Genomic DNA, 17,494 nt, shown 5'->3' on the forward strand with positions numbered 1-17,494 from the left:
AGGCCACCATTGTATTCATTAGTCCACTTTGAAATACTTACACTAACTAAAGGTTAAATCGAAAGATACCTTTTTCATATGCATAATAATGTCAGTATGATTATGTTTTTAATATTTATATATATATTTAGTGTAATTATATATGTATAGGGGTATTCTGGCAATTTTTATGAATTCTGGTTGCATTATCAACCTTAAGGGCATTCTGGTCATTTTACCCTACTACAGCAGATTTTAGAAGCTGTATCAAACAGTCCACAGTCAGATTCTAGTCAACAGCACAGCAGTTTTTAAAAAGCTCTATCAAACAAGTTTTTCAGCTTTTCAGATTCAGACAGCAGAATCAGACAGCAGATTCAGACAGCAGAAGCTGACAGCAGTTTTAAGAAGCTGAATCAATCGCCCCCTTAATAAACCCCGTGGGGGGAGAGATTTCTTTCTAAATAGTCCCTAACTTTCGGGTTAGTAAACTTTTTATATCTAATGGACCCTCAACCTCAGTCCTCATCTCTCCTCAAAATATTTTTGAAGTATAGAAACTATCAGCTTCTTCACACTAGAGTTTTTCAACGATGATTGCAATTATTTTGATTTTTTACCATGAATGAAAAATGGAGTGATATAATTCTAATTTTGAACATTTAAATGTATTTTTCAATTTTTTTTGATAATTTTTTTTTGCAATGCAATTATTAAAAAAAAATTGAAGTGCAAGGGGATTTTCAAGTGGAGTGCAATTGGTAATGGATGATCTGCATCTAGCTGCTCTCATAATTTTTATTCTCCATAAAAATATTATACATAGCCTGGTTACTCATCAAATTTTTTACCTAATGGGTTCATTTTCTAGCTGAAACGACCAAGTTGACTTGATAATGGAAGAGTTGGTTCCATCAAATTTTGAGGCCAAAATCTAATCAAGTGGAGTCGATTTGGCTGAGTTCTAGGTTTGACTAGATGAGTTTTAAAACCATGCTGAAGACCAACTCTCTCTTTGACATTTTCCTAGGTGTAATCAAACAGTGTAATTCACTTTTTCGATGATTCCCCAGGTAAAACATGGAGGTGAAAAAATTGATACAATTTTCCAGGGGATGTCTACAAATTTCTGTTTTGCAATAATATACACTAGCCCTTAAATGTCATATTCATCTCATTGTCCATCACGATTGTCCCTTGATTAAAATTAATATAATTTTCACATTCATTGTTTTGTTAACCAAAATGTATCATGTGGTTCTCATTAAAAACCAAATTGGTGCCTGATGATACCTTACACACCTCACTCGCTATGGATGAGCCATGCATTCAATGTGAAAGGTTGGGGGCTTGAACAAGTAAAGGGCGAATTGCTTCGTGTGAGTTACTTGCCCTCCAATCTATAGTGTTCATAGCTTATTCCCCTACCCCAGCCTTTGTACTTACAAATGATGTTGTATCTCGTGTTTGTTACCACCTTAATACCTTGTTATTATTCAAGAACTGAAACCATTGATCAGTGTCTTGGGTGTAGAATTTCAATAGGTGAGTAAAATTTGAGAAACTGATGGGTGCATAAGATGAATGATCGCACTATTGGAGATCAAATACCTTGACAAGGAGACCATGGATTATGTTGTTCATAGGCCAAACAGTTTGGATACATGACTCAATACGACCACAATATTGGGTCTTTGAAGTAGGAGTTCTCTCTTGTTTCTTTTCTTCTTTCTATCCTTTTTGCTAGACAAACTGGTTTTAGTCTAATGAAGATGTAATGCATTCCTCAATTGAAGTTATTCACCCTATCTGGTATAACCACCTGGCCTCTGACTGTTACTGAGTCTTATGTCATGGATTTAGTTTTTCCTCCTTCGTGTTTGACGTTCATGTAGCATTCAATATCACGTAATACTGGTTATCCTGATTCTGGATCCAACTTCTTTAAGTACCAAAAAAGAAATTAATGGGAATCGAAACCTAAATATACTAGGTTTGGATTCTGGGATCGGAACCAACCTTCTATTTTTATAGTTCCAGACCCGACCTGTTGACAATCCTAATTTTCATGGTGAAATCACACTCACCAAAAACCAGCCCTTCATTAGGTCCTATGAGCATGTGTAACTTCGGACATCAATGTGCAGCATTGCAAGAACAGATGGACAAAATACAAGTAAATAAGTTTTTTTTTCCCCCTTTTTTAATGAATCCAATAAAGAAAATAAACAAAAACAGTCGAGAGAAAGCAACAGATAAAGAACAAAGACGTACTATCCAAGCAAGAAATGAAGAAAACTTGGGCCATTAAAGCTAAAAGACATGTCTGGCTACATTTAAACAGTTAGTTGTAGAAAGGGGAAGAAGAAACGGCCAAAACATGTAACCGATTTTCTTACAAAGAAAAAAAAAAGATATAAATTGATAAATAATATCAGAAACTATTGTTACCTGGACAATGATCACCAAAATCAACTGTGCCTGCTTTGCTGAGGAGGTGCATCTGGCGTTCTAACTACAATCATCCACTGTAGGACTCCACCGTGGCTGCTCACTTCACTTGCACCAAGGCCACAATGTTGCCCACTCGAATCTTATACAACCAAACCCCAAATTTATCTCCCATGGGGTTGAATTTTTCTATGAAGCTCAAGTATCCCGGTGCAACTATTGTTTCTCCGTTTGATGAACAGGTTCAAGTAAGCATCAACAGCATTTTTTAGCCACCTGTGCCAGATAACAGAAATGAACCCTAATTGCCAAACTACGGAAGGACAAGAATATTACAAACTAGCATAATTTTCTGTATTGGGATCAAATGGCATTTCAGGAGATGGGGCAGAATAATATATCTATTGTAACATCTACCAAAGATGAATAAATAGGAACTCCAAACACTGCACTTTCAAACTTCAATTTATCAAAATCAAAGCCATCGATGATCGAAACAAATACCATGAACAATAATTAGAAACTTGGGAAAGTAGGTTCTCTTAAGGATGTATTTTTAGGTAGATGGACAAGTTTGCAGCAACTCACTTGATTCTTTTAAGAAAACTCAATCAAGATAAATTTAAAACTATGTTAGTATCTGTTTCAGTTTCACTTCTAAATCATGCCTCTTCCAAAATATTGTCTGTTACCAAGTGATCACTAGAAACCCTTCCTGATTGCTAAACGAATCATATTGCTCTCATCTACTTTTTTTGTTCACCAATTCATTGCAAATCTTAAACATGTATGTATTTCCTTCCCACAGAGTCGGGTTATTTTGAGGCTCCATTTAGCATGCCTTGTGGGCCCACAGAGTTGAGGTACGATTCTTGGTGAGAACAATCTCCTTGTCATTGAGATCGATATCCCTTGTGGGAAATGGCCCATTCTAAAATTCCAAACCTATAAAATGTGAACTTATAGGTGACAGTTATAGATTTCCCCGATTTTCAAAACTTCAAATCCACTTTCAAAAGGATAGAAACATTAGGTAGGCTGATTTTCTCACTAAAAGACATATTTGACTAATCTTCGTGTGGGCTTTCACGTATCAGTATCAAAAGCAAAATTTGTTAACAAATTATACCCATGCCAACATAACAATGGTTGGGTTACAATCATGGTTGGTTCTGTGTCGGAATGTCTCACTGAGAAGGCTTATAGGGATATGTAAGATCTCATACTAGAAAATTAGTTTAGTTAATTAAGCATTGACCATGATAGAGTACAATTAAGTCACGGCTATGTAGTATTATTTCATCAGCATTACATTTTGGCGCAATTAAGCATCAAAACTGTTTGTGTCAATTGAGACATCTCATTCATGTTGAACAAGACTAAGATCTTTAATCTTTGTTAACATTGTTAACAGAAGAGCACAACACAGTACCACTAAACACCATGGTACAAATAAGGAAGATCAACTTACCATATTGAATTCAAAAGGGAGCCTCAAGTGATTCGTCCCAAACTTCGCCACTACCATTGGAGGCATCTTCGACATCTTCTTCCATCGAAAGCCTAATATACTCTCGATGTGCAAAGCGATCCCACTCTGTCAAAGTTGGATCCTCGCGTTCCTGCTCACACCAAATCACAAATAAGGCAATCGTCCCCATTCCCCGCTATCATAGCATCACACAACCACTCCCCCATCTTCAGATCAAACAGTGCAAAAAAAGTATAATGTTGCAGGTATACCTGACGAATAAGGAATGGATCCCGAGTTTCAAAAGCGACGAACTTATTAAGATTGAAAAGGATATTGAAAACATTTCCAGAAAGTTTGCAGCCTTTTAAGTCAGGTAGTGTGAAATAGCAATCCCTCTGCAAGCAAACTTGTAAATGTTAACAAACAGTGAAATCGTCTCTAGATGATAAGATAAATGGAGGAAAATCAAAAGGACAATCAATAAATGACAATGCAGAACCTCTGGTCCAATCATGTCCACCATTTGGCACAAAATATCCTCAAAGAGCACGCGTTCTTGGGTCATACATTCCATGCGATGCAACTGCTCCTCGTAAAAGAACTGCATTTCATTGAGTGTAAGCACACCATTCCCATCCAAATCTATACACTTGAACCTGAAACATATAATGCGCTTATATGAATAATGTACAACATAGAATATAAATTTGTAATGTAATAGACAACAAGAAGATTTTAAAATAAAATCTCCATACGTTTTTTATCCAAGTATCATTCCTCCAAGAAAACCGAAGTCTGGCAAAAACAAAAGAACGTAGATTCTAAGGGATTGTTTGTCAAATCGATTATGAGAACAATAACTGATTATTGACTATATAATCAATTATGACAATGGTTCATCTCACATTGTTGTAGTCCTACATCCAAAATCCAACTTTCCTCATTTATAAATTTTTATCTGAAGGATGTATTTTCTCCATTTAGATTCCAACAACTTTTGAGATCGAAAGGGACCTACAAAGGATAAATAAAACAAGAAAAGAAACTGTACTACTCCATTTACAATGAAATCCTATCTGAAACTAAAATCCTCAAAACAAAAAAACAAAATAAACCCCTTACACTCCATGAGTAATTTGGGCTTTCGAAACCAAAGTGCGTTGATATCAAGGTTGATGTCATCAACATCCTTCTTGCATTCCAAATCCTCATTTTTTTTCCTTCCAAGACCCCATAAAATAGCACAGTAAGAAACTTCAGAATCACATCCAGAGGAGAAAATTTTGGTGTAACAACCACTACAAAGCTCTAAAATGGATCTTGGAAGAATCCAACAAATTCCAGATTGATTGAAGAAAGAACCATAAACAGACCTGATTAAATTGCAGTGAAACAAGAGATTATTAATAAATTCTCTCCATTACCCTTGCAGATGGAACAAAAATCAATGGTAACTCCTTAAAATTAATGACTGGCAGTTGAGATTTTATGCAAGGGTGCATTCCAAACTAGGGGGCATTTCTGAAGAGATTACAGAACTCCAAACAAAAACTGTAGGATAAGCATATCAAGGAGATGAGTCAAATGCTAAATAGAAAGATAGAACCGTAAATAGAGCATCCCATCTACACCACCTAATTCTTATACAACTTTAATTTTCAATCTTTCTCTTACATCTCTTAATGGAGACATCGATGCTCTAACTTTTCCCGTGTAATTAAACATCCCCAAGAAATGGTCGTACAATTCTTGCATATCAAAAGTTCGTTCTTGGGAAAAAAGGAGTCAATGTGGCTATTAATTGATCCTCTCTTAAAAGTAATGGGAAGCTCGCCTCTTTTTGAAGTATATATTTGCTGCATGGGCAACTTGATCTGCTCTTAAAAGTCACAGGATGCTCGTCTCTTTTTGAAGTATATATTTGCTGCATGGGCAACTTGATCTGCTCTTAAAAGTCACAGGATGCTCGCCTCTTGTTTTGAGGTATATATTTGCTAATATCCCATGCATGATACAAGTGAGGACCTTATATTATCCACAAGCAAAATTCTTCTTTCCCTTCCTGCTCATGAATGAGAAGTGGTTGTTTTTATTCCTACGGTTATTAGCTGTTATTGCTGTCAGCTGTTATTAGTTCCGTGGCTAGTTGAAGCTAGCCAAGGCAAAAGTAGTATGAATATCCCCATTCATGATGAACATAGCAAGAGTTGAACAATGACAGCAAAAGCATCACAATTTAGCGGTCAGCAGTGCAATATTAACACAACCACACAGAAAGGGCACATATATACCAATATTCAAGACTAGGCTCAGATGATTTATCCTCCTCTGACAGAATGAAATGAACAAAATCTTCATAACTCATCTTCCCTTCAACCTTGCTAGTAAACTTTCTTGGAATCTGAAATAGGAATAAAACGTAAACATGATCAGGGAAAAAAAACAAATATGAAGTATTAACTAGGTTTCTTTATTCACTACAATGAAAAGTAAGAACAGTACATAATAAAGACAAACCTGTGAAAAGATTCTATCAACAATCCTGTAGGTAAGAGCATGGTTACTATATCTGATAAGGTTTTCTTTATCGATCAAGAAATCATGATCAGTATCCAGCTCCCAAAATTTGCAGTATATCACATAGAAGTGTTCATATGAGAAGTACCTGAAGAAAAAGAAATTTAAGAGCAATTATTTACGTCAAGTTGATCTTACTGCAGAAAATCGGCGTCAATGGTGATGCATGACAAAATAATTCCTTGCAATGCACTTAAAATTCCTATTGCGATGGGGAGGTATATTATCAAATGACAAGCAGAATGTAAGAAAGTCCTCTATTTGTGAGAGAAACTGTACCATGGATCGGGAAATCTCGACAACATGCCAGTCAAATCTCTTATGAGCACTTAGTATAGTGGAGAACTATTATGAGATATAAAAGTACAAAAATAAGTGGCCCCATACACCCACAATAATGAGAACTCTTCTCCAAGACATCATTCAGAGTTTTTAGCTTGTACACATACCTCAAGACCTTGTTAATATCCTCTTCCTCATCTGCATGTTGCATTGCAGCAATAAGATTTCCACGTTTTAGTTCTCGGAGAGTGAGATAACCATTTCCTGACCTATTCAAGTGGTAAAAGATTCTGTATATAACAGTTTCCGCTGGCCCATTGCAACATTAGGTTGAATTAGCTTTATCAGAGACAGCAAGTTACTTCTCAAGATAATGATGATGATGACAAGTATACCAAACGAATAAATACATACAATAAAAAGTTAAGCATTATGCAACTGTCTTGAAAGAACTGTGGGCTTTCATTATAATTTTTTTTAAATCTTTACGCTTCAAAAATGTCCTGACAAGGGGCAAACAACAACATTTCCCGTAGAAATTTACACTAGCTACCAAAGAAAGCATCAGAAAAGATACAAGAAAGCCTAAGAGATGGAGAAGGCCTACCAAAGACTATAAAAAAGAACTATCTGTCTATATAGAATTTTATACAATAGACCCCCACCTAAATACAAAATCCTCAAAGAAAAGTCCTTTATAATCTATAAATGCCATATAACAAATACCATACATGAAAGCAGTTATAGCAAGCACAATCACTCAAACCTATGCCTCTTCACTCTCAAAGACCATGTGATTCCTTTCCTTCCATAACCCCCAACAAACCGCGAAAGGAAGCAATTTCCAAACCAAATGCCTTCTAGAAGATAATGCAAATTTTTTCCAATTCCAAAAATAAATAAAAATCAAGATAGTAATTGCCATGGCCCAACAAATCAAACGAAGAGAGAGAATTCCAAACTTCCTAGAACACCATGCAATGAAGAGAAAGTCCATAGTCTCACCGCTACCCTTTCACAAATCAGAAAGTAACTATGATCTTCTTGTGAACGATGATTTATAAGCAGAATCTTAAGCAACAATCCAAGCAAAAGAAGGTACCCTCGAAGGAATCTTTAAACCCCACACCATTAAACCAGAGAGTAGAGATAGACTAATTAAAAAGATTGAACTGAGAACCTCAAACCTTCATTCCAGTTCGGTTACTATACCCATTTATCCTCATCCAATGACAATATCCAGAAAATCTCAATTGGAAGGAAACTAGCTCAATCGTTGAGATTCCTCCTGAAATCCAGCTCAAAATAGCCATCCCCATCTGAACAGAAGCAGACCATCACCAAGAAATTCTTCCAAACTTATCCAAAAAAATTAAAAAATCATTCCAATCTAAGTGAGAGAATATGACGAATATGCCTTCTTGTGACACATCTCCGCACCAAGGGTCCTCCCAAATCAAGACCATGTAGCCTTTGTGCACCTGAATCATATGCCCTTACTGAATTCAAGAAAAAAAAATTGATATGCTCATCTACACGTAGCACTCGTACAGGTGACATACTCCAGTATCTCAATGGGCATTTCTACACCCATACTTCAAGACTATCACCCTTCTCCCAAAATTGTAGGTTTCCTCCCCGAACCACCAAAGCCATTTCCAAAAGAAAGCGTATTCAGGACTGAGATTTCTAACCCCTCACACAACCTACTTCTTCACAGAAAAACTTGATCACAATTCATCACGTGATAATTGGAGGAACCTTCCTTGTCTTTTTTATTGATAAGTAAAAAGAATTAAATTAATAAAGGAGGTCAAGATGACCAACACATAAGTTCAAGGAAAGGGACAAAAAGACCAATACCCTTACAAGAAAGAAATAAGGCAAACCAACACCTACCTCCCAAAGGAATCATCAAAAAAGACACCCTTCAACACCTTGAAGACCTTACACGTAAAAAGGAAGAACTTTCCTCATCATTTCTAAGAAAATATCTAACTTCCCCGGATTCTTCGCTTATTATGTTGTATATTACCACCACAGACTTGATAGCATATATTTGTTCCTTTTTTTACGCGCATGTTTCTTTATTCATCCACTTGGATGTGTAAAATTATGAAATTTGTTCCCCATATACTTCAAAATAAGTGCCATATCCATATCGATACTTTAACTAAAAGAGTAAAAGGCGTATCCAAACAATAAGAAAATCATTTCCATAGTAAACCTTTACAACTCTTGAGCTTTTGCAATTTATGGAGATTCAGATTCTCAAAGAACATAATACAAAATTATTCCTTCCATTTCTTTTCGTTTTTCTTTTTTGGTTATATTCAAGTCCATCGTCCATAAAGATGCAAAGAAAATTCAATAACTGATTTAAGTATCCAAAAAAAAGCCCCAATAACTGAATTTGACCCTATGATAAGGTTCCAATTTCTGATAAAGGTTGAGATATCGGTATGAAAAGTTGCAAACTCTACTAACTGAAAATTCCCAAGCTATGATCTATCAGGATGCATTTTCTCAGGAAAATCAAACCCTTGGAAAATTGGTCATGAGAAAATGAATTTCCTAAGAAAATTGTAGTCAGTGTTTAAATTGCCTAGGAAAACATCAAAAAGTGAGTTGGTTTTATCTCCTTAAGAGTGAAATTTCATCTCCTTGCCAGGTCAGCATAAGAAATTGCAAAGTGATTAAGAGCACATTACGTCACAGATCGGAAAGAGAAAATACCATATCTTTCTTGAAACTCGGGTGTGCTATGTAAGAATTCCAACCCCGGATGAGTTGCCAAAAGTTCTTGAAGAACAGGTTTAAAGTCATCCTGCATCCACGTTGAAAAGGTTTAAAAGATACAAAGGAACTGAAGATGAAGTAAGGAATCAACAGACGTACAATAAATTTTTGCAACACGAAAGATTATTACCAGCGGTGAAATTAAACATGGATCCATGCTGATTATATGTAGAAGGAAATATCTAGTATACATGCATAACAGATTTTCCAAAAGTGAAAAGGCAGACCTGAGTTAGGTATTTACGACCTGGTTGCTTTAAAATAGTAAATATTTGGGTCGCTATATCCATTGTCAACATGTTGCCATTGACCCAGTAATCAACGAATGCATCCCTACAAACACAGAAGATGCATAATCAATTCACATCTCAAAGAAACAATATCTCAAAGGTAGAATTCTTAAAGTAAGCTCAAATCACTCATTCATTAAATCTCAACACAGTTCTCAGTTTTTTGTTTCCCTTTTGTAGTGCAGTTTATTTGAATGGAGATCCAGCTCTACTGCAACTAATAGCTCCAATGAGACTCACAATATTGTATGATAAAAAGGGAAGTTCTATCATCGACAAAATGACAACAACAAAAAAACTAATTTACATCTCACCAGTACACTTGTGCATGTCCAACACGGAAAAAACCCTAAAAGTATCATGTCACTGTGACATAACAGGATAAAGAGTTTTGAAAGGAGTTATTTTCTATTGAAACAATTAAAAATTAAACCAATAGAAAAAAAATCCTGGATTTTTTTTTATTTATTGAAAATATTGAGAAAGTGCAAACGCGCAACTCCATGGTTTTTTTTTCTCAGCGATCTCATGGATGTTTTTTTAAATTTCAATAACAAAAATGAAATGTATACCTTGTCACTATCCCAGTGCAACCAACATCAATTCTTCTGAAGAGAGTGCCAGAGAAAAATGATGGTAGCTTACAAATTTCCTTTGTTACTGATTTAAATTCTGGAATTACAAATATCACTTATCAGGAGAGGAGCAGAAGATGAAGAAGAAAGCCACCCAAACTGATAATGTACCGAGCAAAAGATTTCAGACAGACACATAGATGTCTCACCATGAACTTGCAGTCCATCCAAGTGACCAAAGAAAAGTTTATCAACCCTCGCTAAATACTGCTCTTTCAGCTCATTTGGAGGTGGACGGCCATTTTGAAAGTAGAACTGAAAGCATTTAAAATGATATCTAAGAATCCTGCTCCACATACAATTTCATGGGATACAATTCTTGTGGGCACAAGAACAAATAAATATTCCCAAGTAGAACAATAAAAAGTCTTGTGCACTAGATATTAACACATGTAATCAGAAGTCAAACCTGGGGGATGACTTCATGTACTGGCTTCCTAACTAATCTTAGTGGAGAACCTAAGGATGAAGGGCCAATCCCTTGTCGTTTCATAATACGTGGAGAACCAGATGTGCTTCTCGGCGAAAGTGGAGGTGCACTTCCAGCAGGAAACATGGAAGGCAATGAATTGCTCGAAGCAGCATTTGCACTAGAAGAATTACCAGGGACATTCAAGGGAGTACCTGCCTTTGCATCGTCTAGCAAAGATTTTGCCTGCATGCATATTGAAACAGTGAGATATTTCAAATAATAGTGAAAAAATAACAAAAGAACAGAAAAAAATAGAAGTAAAATGGCACACACACACACACACACACTAAATTGTGTAAAGGTAAAAAATTCATTAAATTAAAAAGATAACAAACCAAAGGTGACTGAGTATACCTTACATGGGTACAAAAAAAAAAAAAAAAAAAAAACCACATACACAAGGCAACAAAAGAAAAAGGGAAGCAAACACGCAGGAAAGCATAGAAGCATGGCGAATTACATGCTATCCTTGCAAATCAATTCCCATCGAAACATAAAATTCTAAAAGTACAACCCCTTGAAATAAGTAAAATCTTGCACCCAAAAAAAAAAAAAGATTAGGCTAAGAATGTTGATGATGACCTCTGAAATGGGATGTTACTTCCCCTCAAAGACTTGACTATTCATCTTCTTCTTGATACCCCAATAGACGGCAAAGGGTCCAAACAACGTAAGATCCTTTCCTCTGAAACCCAAGACCGAGGACTGCCAACTTTGAAATAGAGATAGAATTGATCCCGGGAAAAGCTAATGAATATGAAAAAAAGATATGAAATGGAACCAAATAGACTGGGCTAAAAGGCAATGAATAAGAAGATGATCAACACATTCAATGAAGCCTTTGAGCAAGAAGTAAAAAAATCCCCACAGATAGCATCATGAGCAATAATGTGATCAGTAATCAAAATTCTATCCAAAGAAGCCAATAATATGAAAAATCCCCACCTTGGAAGGGGGTTTTGTGGCTCCAAATAGCAGTGGTAGGAAAATCAAACTTGGCAGTTGGGTTAAGGAGGTAGAATGACTTGACTAAAAAAACTCCCCCTCGATTCACAACCAAACCCAAAAATCTTCATTTCAAATGGAGATTGGAGTGGCTGAAATTCAGTCAACATGGCTAGATAGACTCAAGTCAACTTGGCAATCATTGAATTCCTCCGGAAGTTCTGATTCGAAAAAAAATTCTTAGATAAAATAGAATGTAAATCTGAAAATTATTCCATTAAAGGAGAAATATGACGGCGGTAGTTGTCCAGAAACCAGATCCAGTTACCCTTCCCTAATTTGAAAACTAATCTTTTGCCATTTTGCGAAACACAGAGAGAACTTATATTTTAAGACATGAAAACACTGTAATTACATCATAAGTGATGAAACTACTGATTGTGGCTAATTACACCGAGGTTGTAGATCTAACACAGAAAGCATAAGTTTTTTATTTTTATAAGTATAATATTTATTAAAGAAGAAGAAAACAAGAGGCCGAGGTGACCCCTATACAAGAGAAGCAAAGAAACAAAGAAAAGAAAAGAAAAATACAAAAAAACACTCAAGAAAACCAGCCCACAAGCGAGGTAAACACCACAAAGAGAATCCCACTTAAAAAAACAGCAATCCCTGAATATCCAGAGTCACCTCTTGGGGAGTCTTCTCCTCTCCCTAGAACACCCGTCTATTCCTCTCTTTCCAAAGCTCCCAATACACAACAAATGGAAGAATAGCCCACAAGTATCTCTTCCTATTGGAAAAAAATACAGTACGAGTCCACCCAAGGAACAAGGATAGAACCTCCAAAAGAAAAACCAAATCCATCTGGAAAGGAGAAAGAAAGTAGGACCAAGTACAAGCAGAGAAGGGGCAATGAATTAGATTATGATTCCCTGATTTCCCATTCTTTTTGCAAAGGAAACAAAAATTTGGAGTAGAAAGAACGCATTTAATCAGATTGTCAAGAGTTAACATTCTCCCAAGGGAAGCTGTCCAAATGAAGAAACCAATTTTGGAAGGGAAGAGAGAAGACCAGATTGAAGCTTCTGAGAAAGCTAAATTAAAAAAGGGCAAAAGAACTTCATGGAAGGAGCGAACAATGAACCTTTTGTCCTTACACCACTTTCTACGATCCTTTTCGTTCTCAACAAAATGGTAGGAGTTAATGAGATCTAAAAGTAATGCAACCTCATTGATTTTTCAGTCATTAAAATTTCTCCTAAAATCCAAGTCCCAAAGATCTTGTCCGTTGGGAATCAAACAGTCTTGCACCGTTGAGAATTTCTTCAAAGAAGTTATGTAAAGAGACGAATACTGCAAAGAAAGAGATAAACCGTCACACCACCTATCCTCCCAAAATCTTACCCTATCACCTTCCTACACCTTGAAAAAAAATTCCCTTATTGAACTCACAAAACACTTTTAGAATCCCCATCCACACACTGCAACCATAGCTAGACTTTGTCTTCCCACTCTCACAACCAAACTTTTTCTCCCCATATTTCGCTAATATAACACTTCACCACAAACTTCTTCTCCTCTCCAAACCTCCTAGTAGAACTGACAAGCACTATAATACCATGATTGTATGACCCATATTTCAGGTTACTTCCATGAGGAAAACTATGTTTACACATACTTTTTACTCCAATGGAACAATTTTAATCTTAAACCACATGGATCCAGTTAATTATATCTGTAGCATTCAAAACATGAATAAGTTTTACACATATGAATGTTTCTTTTCTTTTTCTTTTTCTTTTTCTTTTTTATTTGATAAGCATAAATTCATTAAAACCAATGAGCTACAGCAAAAGAGACCAAGAAGACCAATCTAAAAAGGAGAAAAATATGAATGTTGCTGACCCTGGTACTTGGGATAAGGCACAGATGTTGACGTTGAGCACTATTTGTTAGTTTGTTAGTTTGTTCCACCGTTCTATTTAAGGAACCTAACACAATTACCCCGACTAGCAAATTGTGCGTCACACGTAAGGCCAAAGACTATATGGACACATGCAGGAAACCAGTATATTGCAAGACCAAAAATTTGAATAACTGAACATTGTTTCAAGCATTTATCCAATGAACCATTATTGACTTCCAGATAAGCACATCTCATCTTATTCAGATCCAAATAGCTAGGGAACACTTCTTTACAGAAGTGAATTTCAATCTGTGTACATTATAAAGAATTTGTTCTGCATTTGTTTGACAATAGTATGGTGGCTTCTAACCACCACATGCCCTACACGAGGTTTTCTCCAAGTCTTATTAAAGGTTTTTCCTTTCTAAAGAACTTCAATTGTGCTTATCAGAAACCAATTCAATGAACAAACCACTAATGTAACTGAACTAAGAAACATCCTTCATGGTAGAGTTTTTGAAAGTTAAAAGGTCCACTTAGGTGACCACACTTCATTGCAAAATACGCTCATGTCATTGTCTCCACTACTAAAATAGATTTTTTTTATAATAAAAAAAAAAAATTCACCCTAACTTGGGCCCCTATTCAAACTGATATGAAAATTTAACATCTGTATTCCCCATGAATGTTCATTAAGAAAAAAAATAAAGAAAAAAGTGCTTAGTACTTGGCATTTGACAAGAAGGAAACTGGTGATATAGTATTGATTCTTTCCCATTGGACCATAGATTGTCTAGAGAGCTAATACCCGCATATGTGTTTGAGATTTAAGTGACACTCAACTCCTTTTGGGCTAATTTGCTATCAGCATTAAGCTAATGATATATTTATTTCTTCTTTATTATTGGAAGAAGAGAGGAGGGGGGGGTCACTTTGAGATCTCAGGTCAAGTGGGTAAAAAATATTTCTCAATTCTAGACTAGCTTTTAGTAGAGAGCTGCTAATGGCAATCCAACTTTTACTTATTATAACCCAATTTATTAAATTACTAAAGTTCACCCATGCCGTAGGCATCCTCTCTTGGGTTAAGGGGGTAAAAGCAAAAAAATTTGGAGGAGTATTATTATAAAAAAATTGAGATTAAAGAGGTAAAAGAGGAAGTATAGTAAAGTTAGGGGAGGTGAAGAATAAATAAAATAAAGTGGGTCACAAGAAGCTATAGTTTAATGGAAGGGGTATTATTAAAAAAAATTGAGACTTAAAGAGGTAAGAGATGAAAAACAATAAAGTGGATTAAAGGGGTAAAAGAGAAAATATAAAAAAATTAGAGGGGGCAACCTCTTTCAGGTTGAAGGGGTAAAAGTGAAAAAAAAATAGGGTTGGAATAGCATTATTAAACAAATTGAGATTAAAGAGGTAAAAGATGAAAAATAATAAAGTGGATTAAAAGGGTAGAAGAGAAAATATATTAAATTAAAGGACGTGAAGAATAAAGGAAATAAAGTGGATCCCATGACACTATAGTTTGAGGGGAGATTTAACCCACAAAACTGTAGATGTAGATGATGGTTGTAGTAGATTAGACGTTTGTTTCACACACAACCATTCCAACTCAATTGTGTTTTATAATATAGATTTATCACACCCTAATTAAAGATTAAAACACTCTTCAACCATTACAAAGGTTTGGCTCAAATTATAATCTCAATGTTACAAAATATTGTAACACTCGTTCAAACAATTTCAGTATTTTTTTTTTTACAATTATGATTCAGCTCATATAAAATCCTAAACCCAAAAGATAGAAATCTAGCAAAAAAACGAGATAGCATCTATGGGCACCCAACTTTTACTAATTATCAACCATTCACTTTTTTTCTTTATTTTTTAACTAGGGTGTAATAAGTAAAAGTCGGGTTGCCGATAGCAGCTCTCAACTTTTGGCAGCCAAAGAGGTTGAAGACAAAAGCCTTTAAATAACCGGGCCAAGATGTCAAGTAAGCATGGTTTTAAATCTCGTCCGATACCGAGACAACTCGTCCAATTTGTCTCGGTATCGTCCACCAACAAGACGGATCGACAAGTCATCTCAAACCATGGTCTTATTTGAAAACACAATCCATTTTCTCATTGTTGAACGAGACGAATCGAACAAATCGGATGACTTGGTCTCGTTCATGGACAAGACGAGACGTCAAAACCAGTTTTAAAACCATGCAAGTGAATCTTTCAAAAGATACCATTAATATATCACCAGTGCAATGAACTTTCTTCTTTTTATTTTATTTTCTTCTAACATCAGGATATCATGTTGCCAATTATTATAATCAAATGAGGAAAAAAACAATCGACCTAAGGAATAAGAACAAGAATCAAAAACCAAATTTGCTAAAAAACATTGCATTTAAAATAAAAAAACAACGAGTATGAATGGAAAATATATTTAATAGATAAAAGGATTCCAAGAAAAAGTACCAGTCGACTGGTCTCTGGAAGTGAAAGCCACTGCGAGAACAACTCTTCGGCAATGTAAGGGTTCGATTTAAGCGCCAAAGGAGACACCTCTGGAATCTGCAACAATTCTGGATCCAAAGATACCACATCCCCTACGACTTCAACATCCATCTCCTCTCCACCAAATTCACTATCTCAACGAATCACCACTCACCAACCCAGACTACAAGATAATCGAAACCTAATTCTCCAAATCAATAAATATAACACAGAAAACCCTAGATATCAATGTCTTCAATCAAAATTCACACCACTTATTAAAGCTAATTCGCCACCATTAAAATTCATCATTCCAACCCTGCATCCTCTAATTCAAACCAGAAAATGATAAATAAATAAATTAAAAAAAATCACAGAAACACAAAATTTCCCAATCTGGACTAGGAAAAAAAAAACCTAAATGATCACAGAAATATCATCCTTTTCTTCTCCTCCGAAGCCGCTTCAAAATCGAGCTCTCAATTCTCGGCTCGAAGTCGAACACAGATTAAGACAGACAGAGAGAGATGTATCGACTGCGATTTATTCAGAGATCAGATGCGATTTCACAGGTTTTTTTTTCCACTTTAGTAGAGATTCGAACCTCGAAACCCTGGAGAGAGAGACTGAAAAAACAAATTGCCTAAAAACACACCTACGTGTACGTGTATACACGCGGTAGGCGAACATTAAGACTGTCACGGGCAAGTAAACCGTCCAGCGCATTTTAGCCACACACACCCCCCAAAGCCTCGTTATTCAATGAGTCCTAACTAGCCTTACTAAGGGTCTTTGTCCATAGACTTTGAAAAAAAAAAAAAAACCCTAAAAAGAAATTCAAAAAACCAATTATTTTTCACATCATTGGGTCAAGATAAAAGTAAAAGAAATTTTTTTTAATTTAAACCTTTTTATGAAAGTTAGAGTGCTATGGTGTTGGTCTGTTGGATTGATGATCTGGTAATTCATTTGAGCAAGACGATCCTTTTTACGACTTAAAATCTTTGCCAAGTATGTTTCTCTTATTTTATTTTTTATTGGGTTCATCTTATGGCATCCAAAAATATGATTCATGATTGTAAAAGACAAAATTCTATGAATAAAAAAAAAATCGAAAAAAAACTTATTTTTCACAATTGATTTTATATTTTATGCTTGAGAGTTTTGTGAAAGTTCGGTAGTGGATCA

At 35.5% G+C, this 17,494-nt stretch overlaps 1 protein-coding gene across 1 annotated transcript; it reads right to left on the reverse strand.

The window, feature by feature from the left end:
• Nucleotides 1-2,250: 2,250 nt before the first annotated feature.
• On the reverse strand, nt 2,251-16,982 carry LOC147396781 (serine/threonine protein phosphatase 2A regulatory subunit B''beta-like). The gene is made up of 13 exons (XM_086451939.1): nt 16,289-16,982; nt 10,897-11,142; nt 10,637-10,742; nt 10,425-10,524; nt 9,790-9,895; nt 9,500-9,590; nt 6,931-7,072; nt 6,422-6,569; nt 6,196-6,305; nt 4,404-4,560; nt 4,174-4,299; nt 3,902-4,052; nt 2,251-2,706 (listed from the first exon to the last, which is right to left on the reverse strand). The coding sequence occupies exons 1-12, from the start codon at nt 16,436-16,438 to the stop codon at nt 3,912-3,914; spliced, it is 1,623 nt and encodes a 540-aa protein (XP_086308065.1). The 5' UTR covers nt 16,439-16,982; the 3' UTR covers nt 2,251-2,706; nt 3,902-3,911.
• Between the last annotated feature and the right edge of the window lie 512 nt (nt 16,983-17,494).

Source organism: Akebia trifoliata, chromosome 8 (assembly GCF_017979445.1).
Source record: "Akebia trifoliata isolate Shusen 1 chromosome 8, ASM1797944v1, whole genome shotgun sequence".
In the NCBI taxonomy this organism is placed as follows: domain Eukaryota; kingdom Viridiplantae; phylum Streptophyta; class Magnoliopsida; order Ranunculales; family Lardizabalaceae; genus Akebia; species Akebia trifoliata.